The 24,447-nt window shown below is 42.1% G+C and overlaps 2 protein-coding genes across 11 annotated transcripts in view; one reads left to right on the forward strand and one right to left on the reverse strand.

Annotated features, from left to right (window-relative positions):
- Positions 1-676: 676 nt before the first annotated feature.
- Positions 677-24,244, reverse strand: tbcc (tubulin folding cofactor C). 10 transcript variants are annotated; one of them, XM_048536801.2, is made up of 5 exons: positions 23,253-24,244; positions 20,955-22,078; positions 15,578-15,715; positions 5,997-6,102; positions 677-5,884 (listed from the first exon to the last, which is right to left on the reverse strand). In XM_048536801.2, the coding sequence occupies exon 5, from the start codon at positions 5,617-5,619 to the stop codon at positions 4,573-4,575; it is 1,047 nt and encodes a 348-aa protein (XP_048392758.1). In that variant the 5' UTR covers positions 5,620-5,884; positions 5,997-6,102; positions 15,578-15,715; positions 20,955-22,078; positions 23,253-24,244; the 3' UTR covers positions 677-4,572. The 10 variants fall into 10 exon arrangements, with proteins under 10 accessions (XP_048392758.1, XP_048392757.1, XP_048392759.1 ...); XM_048536800.2 differs by having other exon boundaries at positions 23,014-24,244; XM_048536802.2 differs by lacking the exon at positions 23,253-24,244 and adding an exon at positions 22,361-22,747 and having other exon boundaries at positions 20,955-21,777.
- The window catches only part of bicral (BICRA like chromatin remodeling complex associated protein), a 66,913-nt gene continuing 64,767 nt past the window's right edge, over positions 22,302-24,447 (forward strand). The window contains exon 1 of the mRNA XM_048536791.2: positions 22,302-22,458. The gene's annotated coding sequence lies outside the window, so the exon portion shown is untranslated. The remainder of the gene's footprint in view (positions 22,459-24,447) is intronic.

Below are 24,447 nucleotides of genomic sequence, written 5' to 3' on the forward strand. Positions count from 1 at the left end.
TACTACTTATGCAATATTGCAGTATATATCTTTGGCCAAAATTTATAGCTAGCATTGAGTACACCCAGCAGAACATCCCTAAGCCTGAAGGGCTTGTAATTCCAGAGCATCAACAGTTCCAATAGATTCGGGCACTACAGAGGCAGGTTGGTCAGGTGTCCCAACAAAACTTTGATGGACCCCTGGGCTGGTGCCTTCAATCAACTGGTAGCCTTTTCAGTTGGTATGTCGGGACTCTACCTGGCAGGAAGATCCCAGTGATGCTTCTACTTGAATCTTAATTACATTGAAGCAACTGCTCACCTCTGTGGAATTGGCAACCAATTTGATTTAAAATGGGAGACCCAGATTCCTCACCAAGGAGAAATATTTTTTCGACATTTCTCCTGTGAAGAACAGCCAGAATCTTTTGTGTTTCAATAAAATTGGCTCTTATTTCTAAATGTCAATGATCACAAGCCAATTTTACTCATAAAAACCTATTCAGCCAACTAATCATTTATCTGAACTGTCTCAATCAGTGCTCAAATTGTTGAGTTATCACTCAACAGCAGACCAAAACTCTAATCAGTACTCAAATAATTAGTTTCATCAACATTTTGTTCTTTGCTTCCCAACCAAGATTTGACTATCCTACAAAATCTTTGCAGTCAATATTAATATTGATTGATTTATTGTCATGTGTACTGATGTACAGTGAAAAGCTTTGTTTATGAGTGGTACAGGCAGATCATTTGTAGAAAACCTAAGAGGCATACAAGTAACATTGTATCGGGCGTGCGCGAGGTGATATCAACGTTCGCAAGATCAGCATTATTTGAGGCTACAGAGTCCATTTGTCAGTCTATTAACTGCTGGGAAGAAGCTGTTCCTGAACTTGCTGGTTCATGTATTCAAGTTTCTGTATCTTTTGCCTGATGAAAGGGGTTGTCGGAGATCATTCCTGGAGTGGGATGTGTCTTTGATTATGTTGGCAGCCTTTCCACGGTAATGAGTTGTGTAAATTGAGTTCGTGGATGGATGGCTGACTTCCTTGACGGTCTGGGCTGTGCACACACCCTCTGTAGTTTCTTACAATTCTGGGCAGAGCAGTTGCCATACCTGGCCATCACGCACCCTGACAGTATGCTTTCAATGGTGCATGTAGAGGCTAGTGAAGCTCCCTCCAGACATGCTAAATTTCCTGAGGTGCCTCAGGAAGAAAAGGCATTATTGTGCTGCCTTGACCATTGTATCTATGTAGGAAATCCAGGACAGGTCGTCCATTATCGTCACTTTCAGAAACCTGACACTCTCCACCTCCGTTCTGTTTATGTAGGTGGGGGCATGTTCTCCTTCTTTCTTTCTGAAGTCAATGATCAGTTCTTTAGTTTTGCCAACATTGAGAGAGAGGTTGTTCTCATTGCACCATGCCCTCTATCTCCCTTCTGTATTTTGACTTATCATTGTTAGATATCAATCCTGGTGTCGGCAGTGAACTTGTAGATGGGGTTCATTTGGAATTTGGCAACACAGTCGTGAATTTACATGGAGTACAGTTGGGGGCTGAGGATGCATCCTTGGGGGGTTCCAATGTTGTTGTGGAGAAGGTGCAATGACATATCTTCACTGACTGCGGCCTGTGTGTCAAAAGGCTGAGGAACTAGTTGCTTAATGCAGAGCTGAAACCAAAGACTTGGAGTTTTGAAATCAATCTGGAGGGAATAAGTGTTGAAGGTGGAGCTGTAGTTAGTGAGGTGTCCTTGTTGTCCAGATGTTCCAGGGATGAATGCAGGGCTAGGGATATGCTGTCCGCTGTGAACCTGTTATGTCAGTAGACTACTTATAGGGGATCAAGGCAGGCTGGAAGACAGGAAGTGATATGGGCTATGACCAACTTCGCAAAGTACTTCATGATTATTGAAGTCAGAGCTATTGCGCATTAGTCAATAAGACACACCACGTGTTTTCTTAGGTACGGGGTGATGGTGGTCTTCTTGAAACAGGTGTGGACTTCAGCTTGTAGGAGGGAGAGGTTGAAGATGACAGTGAGTATCCCCACCAGTTGGTTCACACAGAATCTGAGTGCTTGACCAAGGACTCCATCCAGGCCTATCACTTTCCTTGGGTTGACTCCCAGGAAAACTGATCTGATATTTGCAGCAATGACAGTGGGCACAGATATGTCTGGGGCTGTCAGGGCAGGTGTAGCCATGCTGCTGGCATTCTGCTCCAACTGAGCATAGAAAGCATTAAGCACATCAGGGAGGGATGTGTCTTTATCCGCTATCTTCTCTGCTTCATTTTGTATCCTGTAACGTTATTTTGGCTTCGCCACAGGTAGCGTGAATCAGTTTGATAGGTTTGAGCCTCCAACTTGGTCCAGTACTGCTTCTTGGCCTCCCTGATGGCTTTGCAGAGGTCATATCTGGATTTCCTGTATAGTTCTGGATCGTCCAACTTGAATGCTGTATGCTTGGTCATCAGCAGGGAGTGGGGATTTCCTGGTTCATCCAAGGTTTATGGTTGGGGTTATACTCAGATTGTCCTGAAGGGTTCAGACTCTAAACGTTAACTTGCCTGCTCCTCAGGTGCTATCTGACCTGCTGTGTTTCCCCAGTCCCACACTGTATTGATTATTGACTCCAGCATCTGCCGTTCTTGCTAACTCAGATTATCTTCTTTGATATACAGCCCTCCATGCATTTTCTAATGAAATCTGTGATGGTGGTGTTGTACTTGTTTAGGTTTTTCACTCAGTACTTCTACATGGTCCAGTCCACCGAATCCAATCAGTCCGGCTATGGTCTTCCACAGTCTCCAACCAGCATTATACTTCCTTTTGTGAAGGCTCCTCCTGTTTCAGCTTTTGCTGGTAAACTGGGAGGAGGAACACAGTGCTGTGATCTGATTTCGAAGTGTGGGCAGAGAATAGAGCGGGAGGCATCTTTGATGGTTGTCTAGCAGTGGTCCAGAACATTTGGGCCTCTGGTGGGGCAGATGTGTTGGTGGTACTTTGGCAGCACCCTCTTGAGGTTGGTTTGGTTGAAGTCACTAGTTATAATTACACAAGGTAACAACGTTCAAATTTGAAGAAACTGCTTCAGTAATGCTTCTGGCCTTCTCCAAGGTCTAAATAAATCTAGCAAGCATCTTCCAAGGGATGCCATGTGTGGAAATCAGGTTTTAAATATTTTTAGTTACATCAACTATTAAAGATCATCACTTTATTAATGTTGTGGATTGCTCTTGAATATGAAAAATGCTATTTTATCCCTGAACTTAATTGGACTTTACTTTCTTGTTTGATTCTGAGCCACTAACAAGTAAATTCATTTCCTCTGGGTTGATATAGGGAAACAAAGATTGTCAGGCCCATCAGGTAGAGGTTTACCATTTGACTGGCTTAAAGAAACTACATTTAAGAGTTTGGAATAGCTCTTCAAAGTGGAAGAGGCTTGTAAAGCACACAAGAAAATGAAGGATGAAATATAGATTGGTAAAAATGGGACAAGAATGAAGTATGTAAAATACTCAAGTACAGTGTGAGCTTTCATAATTTATGTTTTATATCGATAGTATGGTCCTTGGCAGAATCTTATAGGGGAAAATGAACATTCTCCATTCCTCTTCACACCTGCCCAACCACAATTTCAAGGCAGTAGGTAGAAACTCTCAAAACTGACTCACATCCAGAAAGACATAAAATGAAGCAGACCTGGTAAACTGGAAGCCAATACCAAACTGGGTTATTTTGAGTGAAATTGGATTTTGTTTTAATTGATTTAACAATAAGTGAAAAACAAGTAAAGATGAATTTCAAGTAAAGATGAATTTCAAGCCACTACAATACTGCCTACAGCTCTGGAGATAAAGGCCTGAGTTAACACAATTGGACTGGTTCTGGACAAAGGCTGTTTAGTAGTCCAATCATTGTCCCCACTGTGGCTCAACATCAAACAGTTTCATATTGAAATTTCATACATTTCAGTCTTCAACCATTTTGCTTCCATATAATGGATTGCATTGTTTGTAGAACTGAAAAGACTGTCACAGGCAGAGTTTGCATATGGCAGGTTCTAGCCAGTTTGTGGTTATTAAGCTATCAGCAGAAGCAGATTTACATCATAAATATTTTAGGCAGATAACTGACCTTCCCTGTTGCTCATGCATTGTAAATTTGAAAACCAGGCATAGAGACCTAATGCAATTCAATTTCATTCTTGTAGATTTGCATAAATACTGACCCTCCATAAAAATCAAAAGTAAGCTGGTTAAAGATCATCAAAAACACCAAATAGCAGAAGACTTATTGAATTTCATCCATTACTGTTATTCATTCTGAAATTAGTTTCAATTCTCCTTTATGAACTATATTCCAACAGTATAACACTTAAGAAAAACAAGACAAGGACAAAATGTTGACAAGATCCTTTACAATAGATCACGCAAACTTGGGTTAACATATATTAATTCTGTCCTATAAATAGGACCAACATTTGTTTTCCTTGAACTCAAGTACAGGAACAGGTGCAATTAAATCATGACATCCTGCAGTTACTCAGTAAAGACCGCTGGTACACATGATACTATCTATGGCGCTAAGATTTTGTCCCAGTCTGTTATTCGAGACTCTTCGGCCAAAATACTCCAGTTAGGGGAATGATCAGGCGCAAGCCAGTTGAAATCATCTATAACATTCCAATTGTTTTTCGTTCTATCTAAACCCGCCAGCTCAAAATCCTTCTCAATGCCTTCGTACTTCCAGTTAAATGGAGCAAACGAAACTTCACTGCAGTCCTCGACGATGGCTCTGCTGGTCACATGTAAATATACATTGGCATTCTTGGTATTATGGGTTCGCAGCTGCTGACAAGCGAAGGCAAAGGTGCAGCCGACGGACTGATCAATGAATACTGAGGTAGAGACAGGTCCGCACAACACTTTCGAATTAATGACATTCTTGACGTGGAGGGTGTTGGGCGAACCCAAGAGCTGCACCACGCAGTTGGACAACCGGGTCAACAACACATCCTTGCCGGTGATCTCGTCTGCGCGCCGGACCAGCACCTGGGAGTCGGCATCCGAAAAGCCGCAGAGGTTTTCCTCGACCGCGACGGGGTCTGTCGGTTTCTTGTCGGACGGGGAATCGGTGGATTTGGTTTGCTTGGGGCCGGCGCCTTCTTTTTTGCGGGACTTGAAAGCGAATTTCTTCTTGGGCAGAAACTCCTCCCTCTTCTCCACCACGACCCCCTGCAACTTCTGCACCGCGTCCTGGGCCTGGCGCAGCTCGTAGGCAGACAAGAACATCATGCTGTCGTTGACAAACTTCTGCAGCCGCTGCATCTTCTGCGAGATCTCCTCGAAGCGGGCGCTCAACGCGTTTCGGTCGGTGCCTTCGCAGCTTTCCAGCAGCGCCTCGATCGCTGCCTTCTCCTCCGAAAACGCCGTGGTGAAGAAGTTGGACTTTTCCTCCTTCACCGTGGTCACATCTTTGGCCATTTTCCTCCTCTCCACCCCCTGCTGCCTCTCCTGGTCTCTCCGCTGCAGGATCTCCACCATCTTCTCTTTACGACGGTCATATTCCGGGATTTCTTCCGTTAAGCTCTCCCGGTTCTCGCTCTCGCCGACTAGCGCCATCTTGAACCGTTTCTAACCGAACTCTCAGCACCGAGCCATTTCATTGGTCCTAACCGGGGCCGCGTTCTCCGGCGCTGGTGGCTCTGATTGGATGGTTTTGTGGGTCAGAGGACGAAGGGTGTGGTGTTGTCGTTGATAGGCTGAAATCTGACCAGTTGGAGACCTCAGGCAGAGTTTGTGGAGAATGAATGTTTCAGGGCGATGATTATTTGCCAGAACTAAGCGAAGGTGGATATTAAACATGGAGTATGTAAACAGCAAGGACCTGGGGAGACAGAACAAAACGGCAGCAAGGTTACAGGATGGCATGCGAGAGAGCAAACTATAAAATTTCACGGTAGAAAAGCTAAAGGGTATAACATAAGGAAGGTCCCAACCCGAACCGTCACCATTCCTGCTCCTCTGGTGTTGTCTGGCCTGCTGTCTTCATCCACCTCCACACGTGTTATCTTTTTTACTTAAGGAAAGATGTGTCCACATGAGCTGTGAGTTAAAGTAGAGCAAAGCAGTGGTCTGAATACTAAGGGAAAGAATAGGCAAGTACAAAAACAAAACTGTAAAATAATACACGAAACAAAATGGAAGCAGATGTTGAGATCTGGTGTTGCTGAACGCGACGTTGGGTCCAGAAGACTGTAAAATGCCGAGCTGAAAAATGATAATAAAATGTGAGGCTGGATGAACACAGCAGGCCAAGCAGCATCTCAGGAGCTGCTTGGCCTGCTGTGTTCATCCAGCCTCACATTTTATTATCTTGGAATTCTCCAGCATCTGCAGTTCCCATTATCTCTTAGAGCTGAAAAATCAGCTGGTGTTTCTTGAGATGGCAATAAGCTTCCTTGGTGATCAAAGACAGGGGTATAAACAAGCTGGATATGGAGCTTTTCCCCAGGGCAGGATTGACTGCCAGGAGGCATAGTTTTGAGGTGTTAGGAGGAAGGTATAGAGGAGATGTCAGAGGGAGGTTCTTCACCCAGAGAGTTGAGAGCGCATGGAATACTTTGCCAGTGGTAGTCGTGGAAGTAGAGCCATTAGTGACATTTAAGCGACTGCTGGACATGCACATGGACAGCAGTGAATTGAGGGGAATGTAAGTTAGGTTCAGTTATTTTTGGATTGAGATTATTCCACGGCACAACAACGTGGGCCGAAGGGCCTGTACTGTGCTATACTTTTCTATGTAAAATAAAAATCAAAAGAATTGCAGATGCTGTAAATCACGAACAAAAACAAAGTTGCTGGAAAAGCTCAGCAGGTCTGGCAGCATTTGTGAGGAAAAAAGAAACAGAGTTAATGCTCTTCTGAGGAAGGATCACCAGACCCGAAATGTTAACTGTTTTTTTCCTTCACAGATGCTGCCAGACCTGCTGAGCTTTTCCAGCAACTTTGGATGTATAATGTCAAGTGACAGAAAGCTCACACTTACACCTGCAGCACAAATGGAGGGGTTCATAAAGCAGTCGTGAACCTGCATATATGACCACACTGTGAGCAGAATATTAAATTTAATTTTGGGAAAAGTGCTTTGGACCTTGGTGTGAGAAAGGAGGAAGACGGGTGGGTGTTGCATTTTCCCATGCTGGAAAAACCTATGTTTGTTTTAGGAGGGAGGAGTTGGTTGGGAACAGAACTGCAATAAAGAATCAAACACGGTGGAGAATACTATCGATCGTTTAGGGATAAGAATCTTTGAAGAGAATGGAAGATATTAGAAGGCTGAATCATCTGAACAGCTGAGAAGAACAAATGGGAGAATGGAAATAGAGGCCATAGAGGAAGTGGGGTGTGAGAAGTATCGTCAAGTAGGACTTAGAACACATGGGAGATAGAATGATAAAAATGTAATAAAGTGTAATAGGTTTTGAGCAAACAAAGGGGGCAGAGTGTGGGAAAGGAAGAACAAAGGGAAGAAATGTAACAGGGTGACATAAGAGAGAGCAAAAATCAAAAAGTTTCTGGATAGAAAAGCTAAAACAAAACCAATGTATGTGGTGAATTTATAATGTAAGGACACTTTAAAAACTTTTTGTTTTATTTAAGGAGTAGGGATGACAGTTGGTTGCTCAACTTCCACCAAAAGGGAGCATGACTTTGTAACAAGTGCTGTTGGGCACCGGCCCAATTCAGGAATTCAAAATAAATGTCATCATCCAATGCATGGCAAGAAAGTAGAACTTGCTGTCACATGGAGTGGTTGAGGTGAATACTGTCACAAAGGTGTTATGGCATAGGAGACCATTTGATCCACCAGCTCTTCAAATGAGCATTCTTACTTAGTATCAATCTCCGGATTTTTCTCCAGAACTGTACACATTATTTCAATCCAAATAAAATTTCCCAGTGCCTTTTTGAATGTCTTATTTGATTCTGCTTCCACTGTAGGTGTATTTAACAGGAAACTAGACAAGCCTATGAGGGCAAAGGGAATAGATGGTTATAATGGTAAGTTTAGATCAGAAAAGATGCCAGTTGACTCTAAAGGAGCTTAAGTACCAGTATAAAATGGTTGGGTTGAATGGTCCATTTCTGTACTATGTATACCTTGCAATCTATGAGAAATAATAAACATATTACAGGAGCAACAAAATACAAATAACAAACAAATGATAATATTATCAGTGTTTAAAATACATTCCGTGCCCTGTGGTGCCTACCGGTCTTAGAACTGAGGCCATAAACAAAACTGAAGCAGCACGGGCAGTAAGGGCTGCACTGTCAGACTAGACTCGATTGGGGTGAGAAAGAAACTTGATTCAAAGTTGGAATTTGGTACATGGGAGAAAGAAGTTTTTTAAGTAAGTTTTAATGTATGAAGTTAAGGTTGCTGTGTGTGGAGTATATGTTCCTTTATGAATTGTTGATGATGGCAACTATTTCTCAAAGTTCAGAATTATTAATTTTTTTAAAAAATCAACTTATTTCATGAAAAATGGTTATAATAAATAGTACAGAAGTAAAATTAAAGTATGGCAGGACAACTCAGTCAATGTGGAATGCTCGTCCAGTGGCTTGTAGGGAGTTAACGGGCATTTCATGTGAGCTAATCAAGCACATATAACAAGTGACACTAGCTGCACAATCTTGATGCCCATGTTTAGGCATCTGATCTGGCTGGAGTCACTGGTTTATTATGAGGCATGTAACTGTGGATATCATATTTAGAGAGGTAGTCACAAGACAAATGAGGGCATGCAGCTAGAAAGGGAATGGGTGACCACCAGGCAGTCAAAGACAGCCAGGCAGGTAGTACAGAATCCCTTAAGGTCTTGCTTACCAATTGATTTTCCACACTAAACACTGATAAGAGTAATGGTCCCTCAGAGATGCACAGTAAAAACTTGGTACCATAGGGCCCAGCTGTATAGGAGGGAAGGAAGATGAGGGAGAGTGCATTAGTGAAAGGAGATTAATCAGGGGAATGGATAGGTATATCTGTAGTTGTAGATCTATGTCCGTGAAACCACCCACACCCTCCACCTCCTCCAGAATTTCCAATTCCCCGGGCCCCAACACCTCATTTTCACCATGGACGTCCAGTCCCTATACACCTGCATTCCCCATGCAGATGGCATAAAGGCCCTCCTTCCTCCCACAGACCCGACCAGTCCCCCTCCAATGACACCCTCATCCGCCTAGCCGAACTCGTCCTCACCCTCAACAACTTCTCTTTTGACTCCTCCCACTTCCTACAGACAAAGGGGGTGGCCATGGGTACCCACATGGGCCCAAGCTATGCCTGCCTCTTTGTAGGTTACATGGAACAGTCCCTCTTCTGCACCTACACTGGCCCTAAACCCCACCTCTTCCTCCGTTACATTGATGACTATCGGCGCCGCCTTGTGCTCCCAAGAGGAGCTCGAACAGTTCATCCACTTCACCAAAACCTTCCACCCCAACCTCAAGTTCACCTGGACCATCTCCAACACATCCCTCACCTTCCTCGACCTCTCTGTCTCCATCTCAGGCAACCACCTAGAAACCGATGTCCATTTCAAGCCCACCGACTCCCACAAATACCTAGAATACCCCTCCTCCCACCCACCTTCCTGCAAAAATTCCATCCTCTATTCCCAATTCCTTTTCCTCCGCCACATCTGCTCCCAGGATGAGGCATTCCACTCCCATACATCCCAGATGTCCTCGTTCTTCAAGGACCGCAACTTCCACCCCGCAGTGGTCGAAAAAGCCCTCGACCATGTCGCCAGCATTACCCGCAACTCATCCTTCACACCCCGCCCCCGCAATAACCGCCCAAAGAGAATCCCCCTAGTCCTCACATTCCACCCCACCAACCTCCGGATACAACGCATCATCCTCCGACACTTCCGCCATCTACAATCTGACCCCACCACTAATGACATTTTTCCATCCCCACCCTTGTCTGCCTTTTGGAGAGACCACTCTCTCCGGGACTTCCTTGTCCGCTCCATACTCCCCTCCAACCCCACCACACCCGGCACTTTACCCTGCAACCGCAGGAAGTGCTATACTTGCCCCCACACCTCCTCCCTCACCCCCAATCCCAGGCCCGAAGATGACTTTCCACATCAAGCAGATGTTCACCTGCACTTCTGCCAATGTGGTATACTGCATCCGTTGTGGCTTCCTCTACATTGGGGAAACCAAGCGGAGGCTTGGGGACCTCTTTGCAGAACACCTGCGCTTGGTTCGCAATAAACAACTGCACCTCCCAGTCGCGAACCATTTCAACTCCCCCTTCCATTCCTGAGATGACATGTCCATACTGGGCCTCCTGCAGTGCTTCAAAATCTCCCCTCCCGCCACTGCATCCCAAAACCAGTCCAGCTCGTCCCTGCCTGCCTAACCTGTTCTTCCTCTCACCTATCCCCTCCTCCCACCTCAAGCCGCACCTCCATTTCCTACCTGCTTACCTCATCCCGCCCCCTTGACCTGTCCGTCCTCCCCGGAATGACCTCTCTCCTCCCTACCTTCCCACCTATACTCTCCTCTCCATATATCTTCTTCTGTATCCATCTTTGGTCCACCTCCCACTTTCTCCCTATTTATTTCAGAATCCTCTCCCCATCCCCCTTTTTTGATGAAGGGTTTAGGCCCGAAACGTCAGCTTTTGTGCTCCTAAGGTGCTGCTTGGCCTGCTGTGTTCATTCCAGCTCCACATTTTGTTATCTAGAATAGTATGTTGCTTCCCTGGCATCAAGGTCAAGGATATCATAGATTGGTTGTGGAATATTTTTCTGGGAGAAGGTGAAAAGCTAGAGGTTTTGGACCATGTTGGTATCAAAGTAATTGGTAGGAAGGACAATGTGGTCTTGCAGATAGAATTTAGCGATCTTGGTCGAAACTTAGTAAGCAGGATCTCAAAAGTAAATTTCTCTAGATTGGTCTCTGCCATGCACAAGTGAGTACAGAAATAGGAAGGTAAGGTAGATAAGTGGATGGCTAGAAAGACAATGGACTTTAATTTTTTGAATTGCAGTCTGAGACATTGGCTATGCAAAGAACAGCGTGGAGCAAGTCTTCTTAGATAGTGTTCATGAGAAATTTCAATAGCAGTACATGTCCAGTCCAACAGGTTTGGAGCCATTGCGAGACTCTGGTTCTTAGGAATGAGATGGGCAAGTAGATCAAGCATTAGTAAGGGGAACATTTAAACAATAGTAATCGTTGTATCAGAAGATTTAACGGTGATGGTGGAAAAGGGCATTTTAGAATTTATTGTCATGTGTACTTATATAAGAAAAATACAATGAAAAGTGTTATAAATCACCTTGGTGCCTGTATTAATGTCAGAAGACATAAGTAATTTCATAAGTAACAGTTGGAAGTAAATTTAAGACAAAGGTTCATCACAGTCAATTTAATGGCTTCTGGTTTCAGAGGAAGCCGATCAAAAGACGAAACACACAGCCAGAATAAGACCATCAAACGTTCATACAAAACCTACACACTGGGCCTCTGGAAAAACTGGGCCGAAAGCATCCTATGAAGAAAACTGTTGCTGGGACAAGACCGCCATCCTGGATGAGAAACACCACACTGGGCCATCAGAACACCAGGCTGAAAGCATCTGCCAAAGAAAATGCAGCCAGGAAGAGACCGCCAACCTGGATGAAGAACCCCCACTGGGCTGTTGGAATACTGGGCCGGAAGAATTCACCAGAGATTAAACTGGACTGCCGACAAGACCTTAACACCAGGACAAAGCCGTCATGCCAGGACACCACTCGCAGAGCCAACAGAGGGACAGCTGACCTTAATGTGGTAAGAAGGGAGATAGTTTGGATAGATTAGAAAATAGAAACAAAGAAATCAGGAGCAGGAATAATCCATTTTCCCCATTAAGCCTTCTTTGCCATTCAACATGATTATGGCTAATCCTCCATTTCAACACCATTCTCCCTCTTTCTGTCTCCCCCATTATCCTCTCAAAATCTATTTATTTCTAAACTATATTCAGTGACTTAGCATTTACAACCTTCTGTAAGAGAGAATTCCACAGGCTCACCACCATTTGACTGAAGAAATCTTTCCTCATCTCCATTTAAAATGACCAACACTATCCTCAGGCCATGACCCCTGGCTCCGGATCCCTTGCATTCGGTCTGGGCAGCTCTACCAAAATTTTATATGTTTCAATTTGATCCCCACTCAATCATCTAAACTCCAATGAATAGATCCCTAGTTGTCTTCTTGTATGACAAACTTGCCAGGATCTGCTGGTCCTGCTATGGCAGTTACATCCTTTCTTAGATAAGGAGATCCAAACTGCACATAATACCCCAGATGTGATCTTACCACGGCCTGCTAGAGCTGCAGTAAGACATTTTCTCCCCCTGTAATCAAACCCTTTTGCAATGAAGGCCAATGTAACATTTGCTTTCTTAATTGCTTGCAGCACTTGCACACCTGCTTTCATATACAAGGACACCAAGTACTTTTGTATCGCAACCTTTTCCAATCTGCTACCATTTAAATAATACTCTGATGTTCTATTTTTCCTATTGAAGTAGCAGCTTCACACTGATTCACATTATACTGCATATACGTTTGTTTATACACAAAGTCAATTTGTCTAAATCACCTTGAAGACTCTTTACACTTTCCTCCACTCAAATATCTCACTAGTTTTGAGTCATCTACAGGAAGCTTGGAAATATTATACTTGTTTACCTCATCCAAATCTTATATAGCATGAATAGTTGAGGCCCAAGCATTGGCCCTTGCATACCCCACTTGATACTGCCTTCCTATCCTAACCTAAACTTATTCATTCCTACTCTCTGTTTTCTGTCTGTTAACACGTCCTCAATCCATGCCAATGTATTATCACTAATTATGTGTTTTGATTTTGTGCACTAGTCTCTTAGGAGGACTTTATCAAAAGCTGTCAGAAAATCTAAATACATCTACTAATTCTCTTGACATCAATTCTTATATGGTTATATCCTAAAAAACTACACTTCTATTCTATAAAACCATATTGACTTTGCGTAATTCCAATTTTTTTTAAGTGTCCCATTATCACATACATTCCAGCATTTTCCCTAACACTGGTTTTAGGCTAACTGGTCTGTAATTCCTTGCTTTCTCCCTTCTATGTAAAATAACCTGGTTACATCTGCCACCTCCCAATCTGCCAGGAATTTTCCAGTTGAGCTGCATCTATGGATATTGAATGAAGTGAGAAGGGAAATTACAGAGGCAATAGCAACAATCTTTCCATGTTCCCTAGAGTCAGGAGTGATGCCAGAGGGCTGGACAACTTTATGTGTAATATTGTTAATCAGAAAAAGTTTTAAAGATAATCCCAGCAATTAAAGACCAATCAGTTTAAATTCAGTAGTGAGGAAAGTGATTGAAATGATTATTTAGGATAGAATTAATAGTCACATGGAAACGTGTGAACAGAAACAGCCAGCTCAGTTTTCTTAAGGAAAATCATGTTTAACTAATTGCTGAGCTTTTGTAAACTGGTAACAGAGAGAAAGTTGATGAAGGTGACACAGTTGATATGCTGTATACATTCTTCCAAAAGGCTTTCAGGGTAGTGCCAAATAACAGAGTTGTGAGAAAAGTTACCGGGCATGAAATAAACAGTCGGAATGTGAATTAAAATTAGCGTTAGGCTGAGGGATTGGAAAGGAATAGTAACGGTTAATGGATATTTTCAGGCTGGAAGGTTTGTAATGGAGTTCCCCAGGGGTCGGTGTTGGGAATTTTGTGTTTCCTGAACCAAGATGGCGGTGAAGTAGGCTGCTGAGCCCAGGGCTTGTACACTCCCATTAGCTTTCTTTCTCTTAGTTTCCCTTATTTTCATTTTTGCTCTTTCTTTTTTCCTTTGTTTCTTTTCTTTAAAGCCTGGAAAGTGACGGGTGAAGGACAAAGACTCCGGCTGCAGCGACAGCAGCACCAGGGAGAGCCAGACACGGCTCCACCTCACGGTGTCTTCCATCAAGTGAGGGCTGAATCTTCTGGCTCAGACTGTCAGACTGGACTGGGGCTGCAGGTCCAAATATCGGCCTGGGCATCTGAAGGAGTGGAAGAATCAGCAAAAAGGACATGGCTGATTGGCTGCAGCATCTGGAAGACCGTCAGACTGGGAACAGGAGGTTTCTCTTGGCCCAGCGATGAAGCGGCTTCCAGCAGCCCAGCGTGGAGGTCTTTTTTGGCAGAGGCTTCTGGTGTGGCCCAGTGGTCTCATGCTGGTGTGTTGTTTTTGTTTGGAATGGCAGTCTTGTCCCAGCTGTATCTTCAGGGTATTCCATTGTTCCTTGATTGGCTTTCCCAAGCCCAGGTGCTGTTAACCGAGCTGACAAACTTTGTCTTAATTTTTTTGGTTATTATATATGATGTCTGTCGTTAATATAGGTACTATGGTGTGCTGGTTTATAAATCTTTTCACTGTATTTTTCACGTAAGAGTACACATGACAATAAATTTCTATTTTGCCTGTTAACGATCTAGATCTTGGTGTGCTGGGGACAATTTCAAAGTCTGTAGATGATGTGAAATTTGGAAGCATTGTCAACTGTGAGGATGACGGTGTAAAACTGCAAGGTGGTGGAATGGACAGAAATATTGCAAATGATGTTAAATGCGGTGAAGTGTGAAGTGATCAATTTCAGTATAAAGAACAAGGAGATGCAGTATAAAATAAAGGGTGCTTCTCTGGAGGGTCTGCAGGAAAAGTGCCTGGGTGTATATGTACATAAGTCACTGAAGATGGTGGGACAGGAAGAGGGAGCAGTTAATAAATACAATATCCTGGACTTTAGTATTAAGGTCATAAGAGTATAAGAGCAAAGAGGTTATACTGAACTTTTGTAATGCAATAGTGAGACCTCAGCTGGAGTACTGCGTGGAGTTCTGAGTGACATACTATAGGAAGGATGTGAATGCATTGGAAAGACTGTGGAAGAAATTTATAAGAATGGTCCAAGGGTAACACATGTCAATAAGGGGGAAATACTGGAGAAGTTGGAACTGATTTCCTTGGAGAGGTGAACAGTAAGCAGAGATTTGATAAAAGTTCTCAAAATCATAAGGGGACCAGACAAAGTGGATAGGGAGAAACTGTTCCATCATAAAAGGATTGTGAACAAAAACTACTTTTTGAAAAAAATATAGAGAGAGATGTAGATTATTTTCAAAAGAGGCAAATATGAGAAAAAATCATAGCAAATAATTAGGGTCTGGAACACACTGCTTGATAGTGTGGTATAGATAGGTTCAATTGGGATGTTCAGAGGTCATTAGAATGTTATTTAAATAAAAACAATATTCAATGTAATTGACAAAAGGCAGCAGAATAGCAACGAGTCCCGCTGCTCATTCAGAGAGCCTGAAAAGAGGTGAGGGGTATTTTGTTTACAATACGATGATTTCAATAATTTCAATACAGAAACATAGATTGATATAGGTCATTCAGCCAATTATGTCTGTCAGCTCTTTGACAGAGCAATCCATTTAGACTTACCTTTCCACATTATTACTCTTTCCTCCAAGCATTGCAATTTTTTCTCCTTCGATTATTTATCCAATTCGCTTTTGAAAGTTTTTATTGAATCAGCTTGCTGAAACCTTCAGACAATGAATTCCAGATGACAGATATTCACTGCACAGAGAATGTGTTATATTCATATTGCCTCTATTTCCTTTTGCAAGTGACTAACAATATTCTCTAGTTATTGCCTGTTTTGCTATTGGACACAGTTTCTGCTTACTGACTTTCAAACACAAAAAAAAACGCATAATCAAATTTTTAGTATTTCTGTTGTAAGGAGAACAATATCAGTGTCTTTCATCTCTCCACATAACTGAAGTCTTTCATCTTATTATCATTCTTTCACTATCCAATTTCCCCATAAGGGTTTGACATCCTTTCTAAGATGTGGTGCGCAGAATTAGACACACACTTAAAGTTAGGCGAACAAATTTTAGAAAATGATTATAACTTGATATGTATGCCACCTCTTCTAGGGTATCTTTTTCCTAAAGTTCAAACTGGTTAATAGGGGGAAGATATTTGTTATGATTTTTTGCTGAAATTGAAAACCTTATTTGTTTCATTGCAATTGTCTAAAATTTCAGTTAGGCCATAACTATAGTATTGTGTGCAATTGTGGTACTACATGGGGGGGTGGGGGGGGGGCTTGTGTTATTGTATTGGACAGGGTGTAGAGAAGATTAACAGGATGTTGCCTGGGCTGGAGAATTTCAGGTATGAAGAGAGACTGGATACATTTGGACTGTTTTCCTTAGAGCAGAGGAAACTGAGGGAGGACATGCTGGAGCTGTATAAAAGTATGATGGACAAGGACAGGATAGTTGGGAATAGAGATAATGGGAACTGCAAATGCTGGAGAATCTGAGATAACAAAGTGTGGAGCTGGATGAACACAGCAGGCCAAGCAGCATCTTAGGAGCACAAAAGCTGACGTTTTGGGCCTAGACCCTTCATTAGAAAAGGGGGATGGGGAGAGGATTCTGAAATAAATAGGGAGAGAGGGGGAGGCGGACTGAAGATAGACAGAGGAGAAGATAGGTGGAGAGGAGACGACAAGAGAGTTACAGTGGGAGAGAGATCCCCTGAGGTTGGTCCGGACTGAGGAGGGTAACTTCTTCAGGTTAGGCATCCTGGAAGAGGCTTCACAGTGGGGTTAAAATTGCGATCAGAGATAATGGGAACTGCAGATGGTGGAGAATCAGAGATAACAAAGTGTGGAGCTGGATGAACACAGCAGGCCAAGCAGCAGCTTAGGAGCACAAAAGCTGCCGTTTCGGGCCTAGACCGTTCATCAGAAGAGGGGGATGGGGAGAGGATTCTGAAATAAATAGGGAGAGAGGGGGAGGTGGACCGAAGATGGATAGAGGAGGAGGTAGGTGGAAAGGAGATGACGAGATGGGAATAAACTTTTCCCCTTAGTGGAGGGATCAGTTACCAAAGGGCATCAATTTAAGGTGTAAAGGAGACGTGAGGAAATTTTCTTTTCAATCAGAGGATAGTGGGAATCTGGAACTCACTACCTGTAAGGGTGGTAGGCGCAAAAACTGTCATAATATTGAAGTATTTAGATGTACATTTGCGATGCCGAGACACACAGTACTATGGGCTAAGTGCTGGAAAAATCAGATTAGAACAGTTAGGTGGTTGTTTTTGACAGCACAGACTTCCAATGGGCTGAAGGGTTTTTTTAATGCTTTGATCTCTATGCAATACTAAGGTGAGGACAAGGAAAGTACTTAGTCATGATGCTCCAGTCATCATGTGTGTTGCTGTGCTTTTGATGCAGGTGGTATTTTCTGTTTGCTGTCTGTAGAGGTTTGGACACCACAACAACTTGTATTTATTTAATGCCTTTAATAAATAGAGTGATTATGAAGCAAAATTGAACACAGGTGTATAAAGTGACAGACAGATAGCCAAAAGATTAGTTAAAGAGGCAGATTTCAAGGAAGTGTTAAAGGTTTATAGAGCTAGGAGGCACAGGGGTCGAGGGAGGGAATTCCAGAGCTTAGAGTCTAAGGAACCACAGACAAAGCCACCAATAGCGTAAAAATTTAAATGGCAGGGGTGTGTGCAATAGACTAGAATTGGACAAGTGCAGATATCTTAGATGATTGTGTGGATACATAGGATTACAGAGTTACTGAGGTACAAGACCATGGCGGGACTTTAAAAATACTGGCATTTCAAGGTATTGCTTCACCAACAGCCAATGTAGGTCAGTCTCTAGAGACTATAGAATATGGGAGATTTGTCAAAAGTGTGTTGGATTAGTTAAGTGCAGATATAATAAAGCCATAGATGATGGTTTCAGCAGATGTGCTGAGGTAAGGGTGGACCCGGGTGATGTTATTAAGTTTGATTTAGTCAAACTTGGTGATGTCGTACATATGTGATTGACTCACCTTGGGATCAAATATGACAAGAGGGTTGTGATCAGTCTGACTTAATCTAACACAGTTGCTGGGGAAGGATGGAGTTGGCAGCTAGGGATGGAATCTGTGGCAGTGAGCAAAAACATAGGTTTTGGGCTTCCCCAAAGTCCAGTTGGAGGAAATCTCTGCTCATCCACTGGTAACACAACCAATTTGATAATTCAACACCTTTGGAGTTAAGAGGTTGTAATTAGATAGAGCTGGGTGTTGTCCATGACCATGTGAAAAGTAATGCACTGTTACAGAATCATACAGCACTGAAACAAACCCTTTGATGCAACCAGTCTATGCCAAACATAATCTCAAACTAAACTAGTCCCACCAGCCTGCTCCTGGCCCATATTCTTCCAGACGTTTTCTATTCATGTATCCATCTAAATGTCTTTTAAATGTAATTGTACCTGCATCCACCACTTCCTCTGCAAGTTTATTCCACACATGAACCACCCTTCGTGGAAACAATTTGCCTCCTATGTCTTTTTTAAATCTTTCTCCTCTCACCTTAAAAATGTGCCTCCTAGTCTTAAAATCCCCCATCCTAGAAAAAAGACAACTACTATTAACTCTATCTATACCTCTCATTATTTTATAAATTCTATTAGGTTGCCTCTCAACTTCCAATGCTCCAGTGGAAGAATCCCAGCCTATCCAGCCTTTCTTTATGACTCAAACCTTCCATACCCAGCGACATCCTGGTAATTGTCTTCTGAACCCGCTTCAGCTTGATAATATCCTTCCCATAACTGGGCAACTAGAACCAGACACAATGTTCCAGAAGTTGCCCCACCAATGTCTTGTACAACCTCAACATGACTTCCCAACCCCTATACTCAAAGGACTGAGCAACGAACACAAGCATGCCAAATGCTTTTTTAAACGACCCTGTCCATGTGACTTCAAATCATGTACCTGCGTGCCAAGGTGTCTCTGTTCTACAACATTACCCAAAGCTCAACCATTAATTGTGTAAGCCCTACTCTGGTTTGTTGTACCAAAATACAATACCTCACATTTATCCAGATTGATCTGCCATTTTTCTGGGCCATTTGATCAAGATTACTAGAAAACGTCACTTAAGGGTAGTATGTAGGTAAAAGGAGATGGCTAAGGATAGAATTTTAGAAGAGACGGTGGTGTGAGAGCAAGAAGGGAGCCTTTACAAATTATATTCTGTTTATGTATAAATATGAATGGATTCAGCCAGATAAGTCCCACCCTGCTTACAAAATCAGACAGGTTTCAGGTCTGGTGATTAAAAGAAGAGTTGGAGACATAAGAATTGAGGAGACCAGAAAGTTGGCAATCAGTAAGGACTCTGCCAAATATAGATACAAGGAGCAAATGGTTAGTTGGGGTATGGTTGCACAGTAGAACACTTAGAAAGAAGGTACTGTATGTATTGGGATACAGAGGGGTAGCATGTTGCAGAGACAAGACAATGATATATTTGAAAATGTAAGGATTTCTGAGGAAATAGGAGACTATGCAGTTAACCTGGAGCAGGGCAATGTGGAGCTAAATTTGTAGGAGACACTTCTATCACCCTTTTTGAACTTCAGCAGATCTGAGCTGCTATGCTTTTCTCTGCTGTTGCTCCTCTGGGATGGTAGCCTCAGTGAAATCCCAGTAACACTGCGGTATTCCTCGAGCCAGCCAAGTGACAGAATACAGCTGCATCCAAAGTACAGCTCTCCAAAGCTACTCAGTATTAAAGATCTTGCTAACTCAGCCAAAGCGTGGTTCCAAAATCCCTAGGAGCCAATAATAATTATCAACAGACTTAGCTTAACAGAGGTAGGCATCTTTTCTCCAGTAGTTATGCAGCTCTATTATTACTTTCTTAGTTGGAATAGAGGGGCAGAAAACTTTACCAAATCATTCTAAGAATTCAGAGTCAAACACAAGGGCTCTGAGCATGTTCTGTGTTATATCTTTTCAAGCAGATCTTACAGTACCAACAGATACTCGCTTACTTGATTATTGTTTGGTAGACAGCCAAGCATAGAATAGTGGAGATATTGTGCAGCTAACGTCAGGGAGATATTCAAATGCAGGTCAAATTTTTCACATCCTTATCCAGTTTTGCTTTTTGTTATCAGGAATAGATTAGAATGATTATTACTATATACTTCTTTCTAACTGAATTAAGGCTTACCATAAATTTGAATTACTTTTTCCAGTAAAACAGGTTTCATTCCAAGCACAAACTCTTCCACATAGTTTCATGTTATGATGATTACTTCGCAACTAATGTGCTTGAAATCATTTGTTAGACCCAATCAATGGAAACAATCGCATTTTTACATTTGTAATTTACCCAGGTTATCCTTAATTAAAAAGTCAAACCATGCAAGTTATAGGGCCACTATAATCGAAACAAAGGCCATTGTATTTTTCTGTGCTGTCCCGGAAATGGTGCAAGTATGATAATTTTCGAGAAGTTCCTGTGCAGGCAGCGGTAGATTATATAAAACACTGACAACGAGAAAGGCTATGCTATCAAAATGCTTTCCTATTTTCTACATTGAGCAAATTGTGAAATAGCAGATCATAGATTACCTTAATACGTAATATTTACATGCATTAAAACAAATACGGGTACTTTTAGAACCAGCAAACATATGCAACAGAATACCTGTCCTCTTGTAATACGTGGTTACTTCATACACAGGTATTCGCACATAGATAGAACAACAAAGGAAATTGACTAGTTGAAAGAGCTTACAACCGTATGAAGTAGTTATTGAATTTGACTTAATTTCGCTTGTCAGAGGTGCTTTAAAAAGATTCTTACAATCAACGCAGTACAATGCATGATCAACTTTTTATTTACTAATAAAAAAAATTCCACTCCAGTCACTAAAGCTAAAAAAATTTAGTCTTTCAACAGAAAAGAAAATCATAACACTCACAGACTGTTGAAAAAGTTGGTCTTTCCGTATGTTTGAACAAAATAAAATAACGTCGTTGAATTAGTCCTACATTTTTGTACAGTCTTAAGTTACAGCATTGGCCAGACCAAGCTATCAAAGTGGAATTCAGCCCCACTATTCAGAAACGAATCGCATCAAATTTTAGCTCGTGCTAAGTACGACATGAACATGAGCATGTCCTTGTGAGGGCGATTTTTGCAAACGACAAGTTCAACTACGATCAAAACGGGAGATTTTTTTCGTAAATACTCAAAAAGAATTACAGAAAGGACAAAATGTTTTTAAACTCCCCCACTGGGGCGTTCGATCGTATACCACTGCTACAGAGAAGAGTCCAGCATTTGCAAATGTTCGATCAACAACTCAAAGTTGAAACCAAATTTGCGAAAACCTACTCAGAAATTCCTGTTGTGTAGGCATGGAAATAAAGGTGAAAAAGAAGATCGTTATCACAGATCTCTTAACTTTTCTTCTTTCCTCAAAAAATTTTTGAAAAAAGTTGCCGAAGTATAAAATGTAAATAAGTCAAAATGGGTAAAGTCAAGTTGCCCACATCAGCTGCGTCTCTCCCTCCCATTCCAATGACAGGGGACTCAACAACAGCCAATGGGCGCATCCGAGGAAGGGGGTGGAGCCTCCGCCGGTGGCCAATGGACTACGATGGGCGGTTGCAGGGCGCGCGTCTGTTTGTTCAGGGCAAGGACCCCGGCCCACGCGCAGCGCTTCGCGCGGGGTGGGGGTGACCCCTGATGAAATATCTCGGTTCACTTTTCCTCCCAATGTCCAGGAGATATCGCTTTTGCTTTTGAAAGAAAACACAATAAAAGAGATATGTCTACATCATATACAAGTATAATCTCGACTTCTAAAATCCTTCAAAATCGCCTCGTATTTACCATTCTAAATCGATGGGGTCATGTGATCCTGGGACCCAGGAAGAACACAATTCAATCAAATCTCAATAAAACACAAATTGGAATTTTTCTTCTGTTGCCTCGGAGAGTTGGGGATATGGAAGAAAGGGTACTGCCAAGCTTTTTCTCCCAATCAAAATACTCCCGCAGTTTTTCGACGAAACAAATATCGTTTTCAACCCCCTTTTTCTGGTTTGTGATGTAAATATAAAGGAGTCAAAAACAATGATCCTCGCACTTACAGAAAAATAAGTTTTCAAACATTTCCCACTCCCCTCCTCCCCCCCTCAGGAGCAAAAAGAGGGCGCATGAAACAAACATGTTCAAACAAAACTGAAAGTGGGTTGTCGATTTTTTTTTTAAAAAGTAAAAAGGCGATTTTTAAAAATAATAAAGACAAACGTATAATGTTTTCTACATTAAAAAAACGTGTTTTTTTCCTTACAGGAAAATGCTCTGAACAGCTCTTACTTTTCAATGTGTGTGGAGTTGGATTTTTTTTGTTCTTGGTCATCTCGCCCCTGATTTGATGGCGAGGAAACCCCGTTGACAAGGCACGCTTCATGACGGTGAGTTCCTTCAGTGTATTATAATTTTGTGATAAAATTTTCAAGGAAAAAAAACAACTCCTTCGGGGAGGTGGGGGGAAGAAAGAAAAAAAATAGGGTCTAAGGGAAAATAATTTTTTTGGAAAAAAAATCACCTCCCCGCCTTTAGGAACAGCAGCAGCAAGCCGAGCGGAAAAAATAATCACCCAACAACGACAACAGCACCATCAAAAGAAAAAAAAGCTATTCCAGTGGCCCACTTCTTTATACAAAATATACTCCTTTCCCCCCCCCCGCCCGTTTTCGTTCTCTCCCAAACCCCTCACCCCACCCCCTTTCCCTTTCATCTCCACCCTGTCCCCAAACTAAATGAGTCATTGTACAGAGAAAGCCGTTCGAAAATATATTTTTTTCCGCCCCCGTGATCACAACCAGTCTTTTTTTAAAAAACAAAAAAAGATCGGAGCGAGGGAGAGAAATAATCGTCCGAGATCCCTCCCTTTTTTTTCCCTGCTTTCTAAGCGGTTTTGTCTGGAGTCACGGACGGCTGTTAGTTGCACCATTTGGTAAATTGACCTCACGGGGTTATTTTTCAAAGCGGCGATCCTAGATTCTCCCAGTAGATGTTTTTTTTCCCTCTCTCCACCTTCGTCGCCTCAAAGACGGCTGAAGACCGGAGAGAACAAAAAAAAATTCCGACCAAAGATGGATGAAGCCAGACTCGACAGTCGGCGCCGCCTTTGTGTGTTTCTCAGCGCTCCGTTACAGATCCTTTTTTTTAAAAAAAGCACAAATCTGCGGATTGCTAGTGTTACCGAGCAGATGCTGTCCCTCGGCGGCTTAAAACAAAATAAACCTTAAACCCGACGCCGAAGAGGAAAAAAAACCTAAGGAGCTGTTTGCTGCGCTCCTCCCGTTCATGGCGATGGGCGGGATTGGAGGTCGATCTTTGGTTTTATTTTCAGACTTATATTTTCTCTCTTCCCTTCTGATGGTCTCTGACTCATTTCCATCTGTTTCATTTGAGGGTTTTTTCTTGCTAAAACGATTTTTTTGAAGAAATGGATTTTTCTATATGAACTACTATGATGTTGATCATTTCTCCGCACTCCTCACTTAAATCTTAAATAGATTGTTGTTCGCTAATTCGACTGCGATTCCGGATTTTTTCTTTACAAAAAGGAAAGATAATCGCCTTTCAATGTCCCAGTGCCCGGTTATTATTTTGATTATCCTTCAGTCTCCTGGCTTTTCTTCTCGCGCAATACATAGTTGGAAATGCTCTTCCTCTTCAAGGGACAAAATATTTTCTTTCCTTCCTTTATTCGGTAGTCCATCTAAAGTTGACGAAAAACTACATGATCTGATTTCTTTGTTCGGGGAAAAAAAGTCCGAAAGTGCCGCACCTGTGGGCGGGATTAAGGTTTTTGTTTAAATTCGGTTTCAAGCCAATTTTTCTTTTTTAAAAAAAACAGCTGAAATAATGACTAGCCCACATTTTTTATTATTTCAAAAAAAAGCATGTCTTCCATGATTTTCCTTGTTAAGTAGCCACTTCTTAACATTTTCAGTTTGTAGGCCTCGGAGTCTCTTGCGCGCCTTTTTCCGCCCGCTTAATAATCGTCAAAAGGGTTTTTATTTTTAAAAAAAACTTGTTTCTATTGATCATATTGGTAATAAATATTTCAATTTTCGAGTAGTAAATACTATTGTTCGTAGTTCCACTTCGGGAGATGATCACACTGGCACTGTGCCAACATTGATTGCGCAGTTTAAATTCGCTGTAGCGTCGCCATTATAGTTGCATGAAGCCATCGGACATTTCACTTGGACCAACGTTTTACGTGTTCCGTTATTTTTCCAATATAAAACTTTTTTATGACATTAAGTCTTAATCACACTATGCACTGCACAAAGTTTGATTTAATAAAACAATGTAATGGTTTGTGTGCTTTCGCGGAACTTTTTTTTATAAAAGTGCATTAAGTAAACAAATGTTCTTTTAAAGGT

The sequence above is a fragment of the Stegostoma tigrinum genome, chromosome 9, assembly GCF_030684315.1.
Source record: "Stegostoma tigrinum isolate sSteTig4 chromosome 9, sSteTig4.hap1, whole genome shotgun sequence".
In the NCBI taxonomy this organism is placed as follows: Eukaryota; Metazoa; Chordata; class Chondrichthyes; order Orectolobiformes; family Stegostomatidae; genus Stegostoma; species Stegostoma tigrinum.

Coding starts and splice junctions, on each gene's coding strand:
- tbcc (XM_048536801.2), bottom strand. CDS start 5,619: ATGGCGCTAGTCGGCGAGAGCGAGAACCGGGAGAGCTTAACGGAAGAA.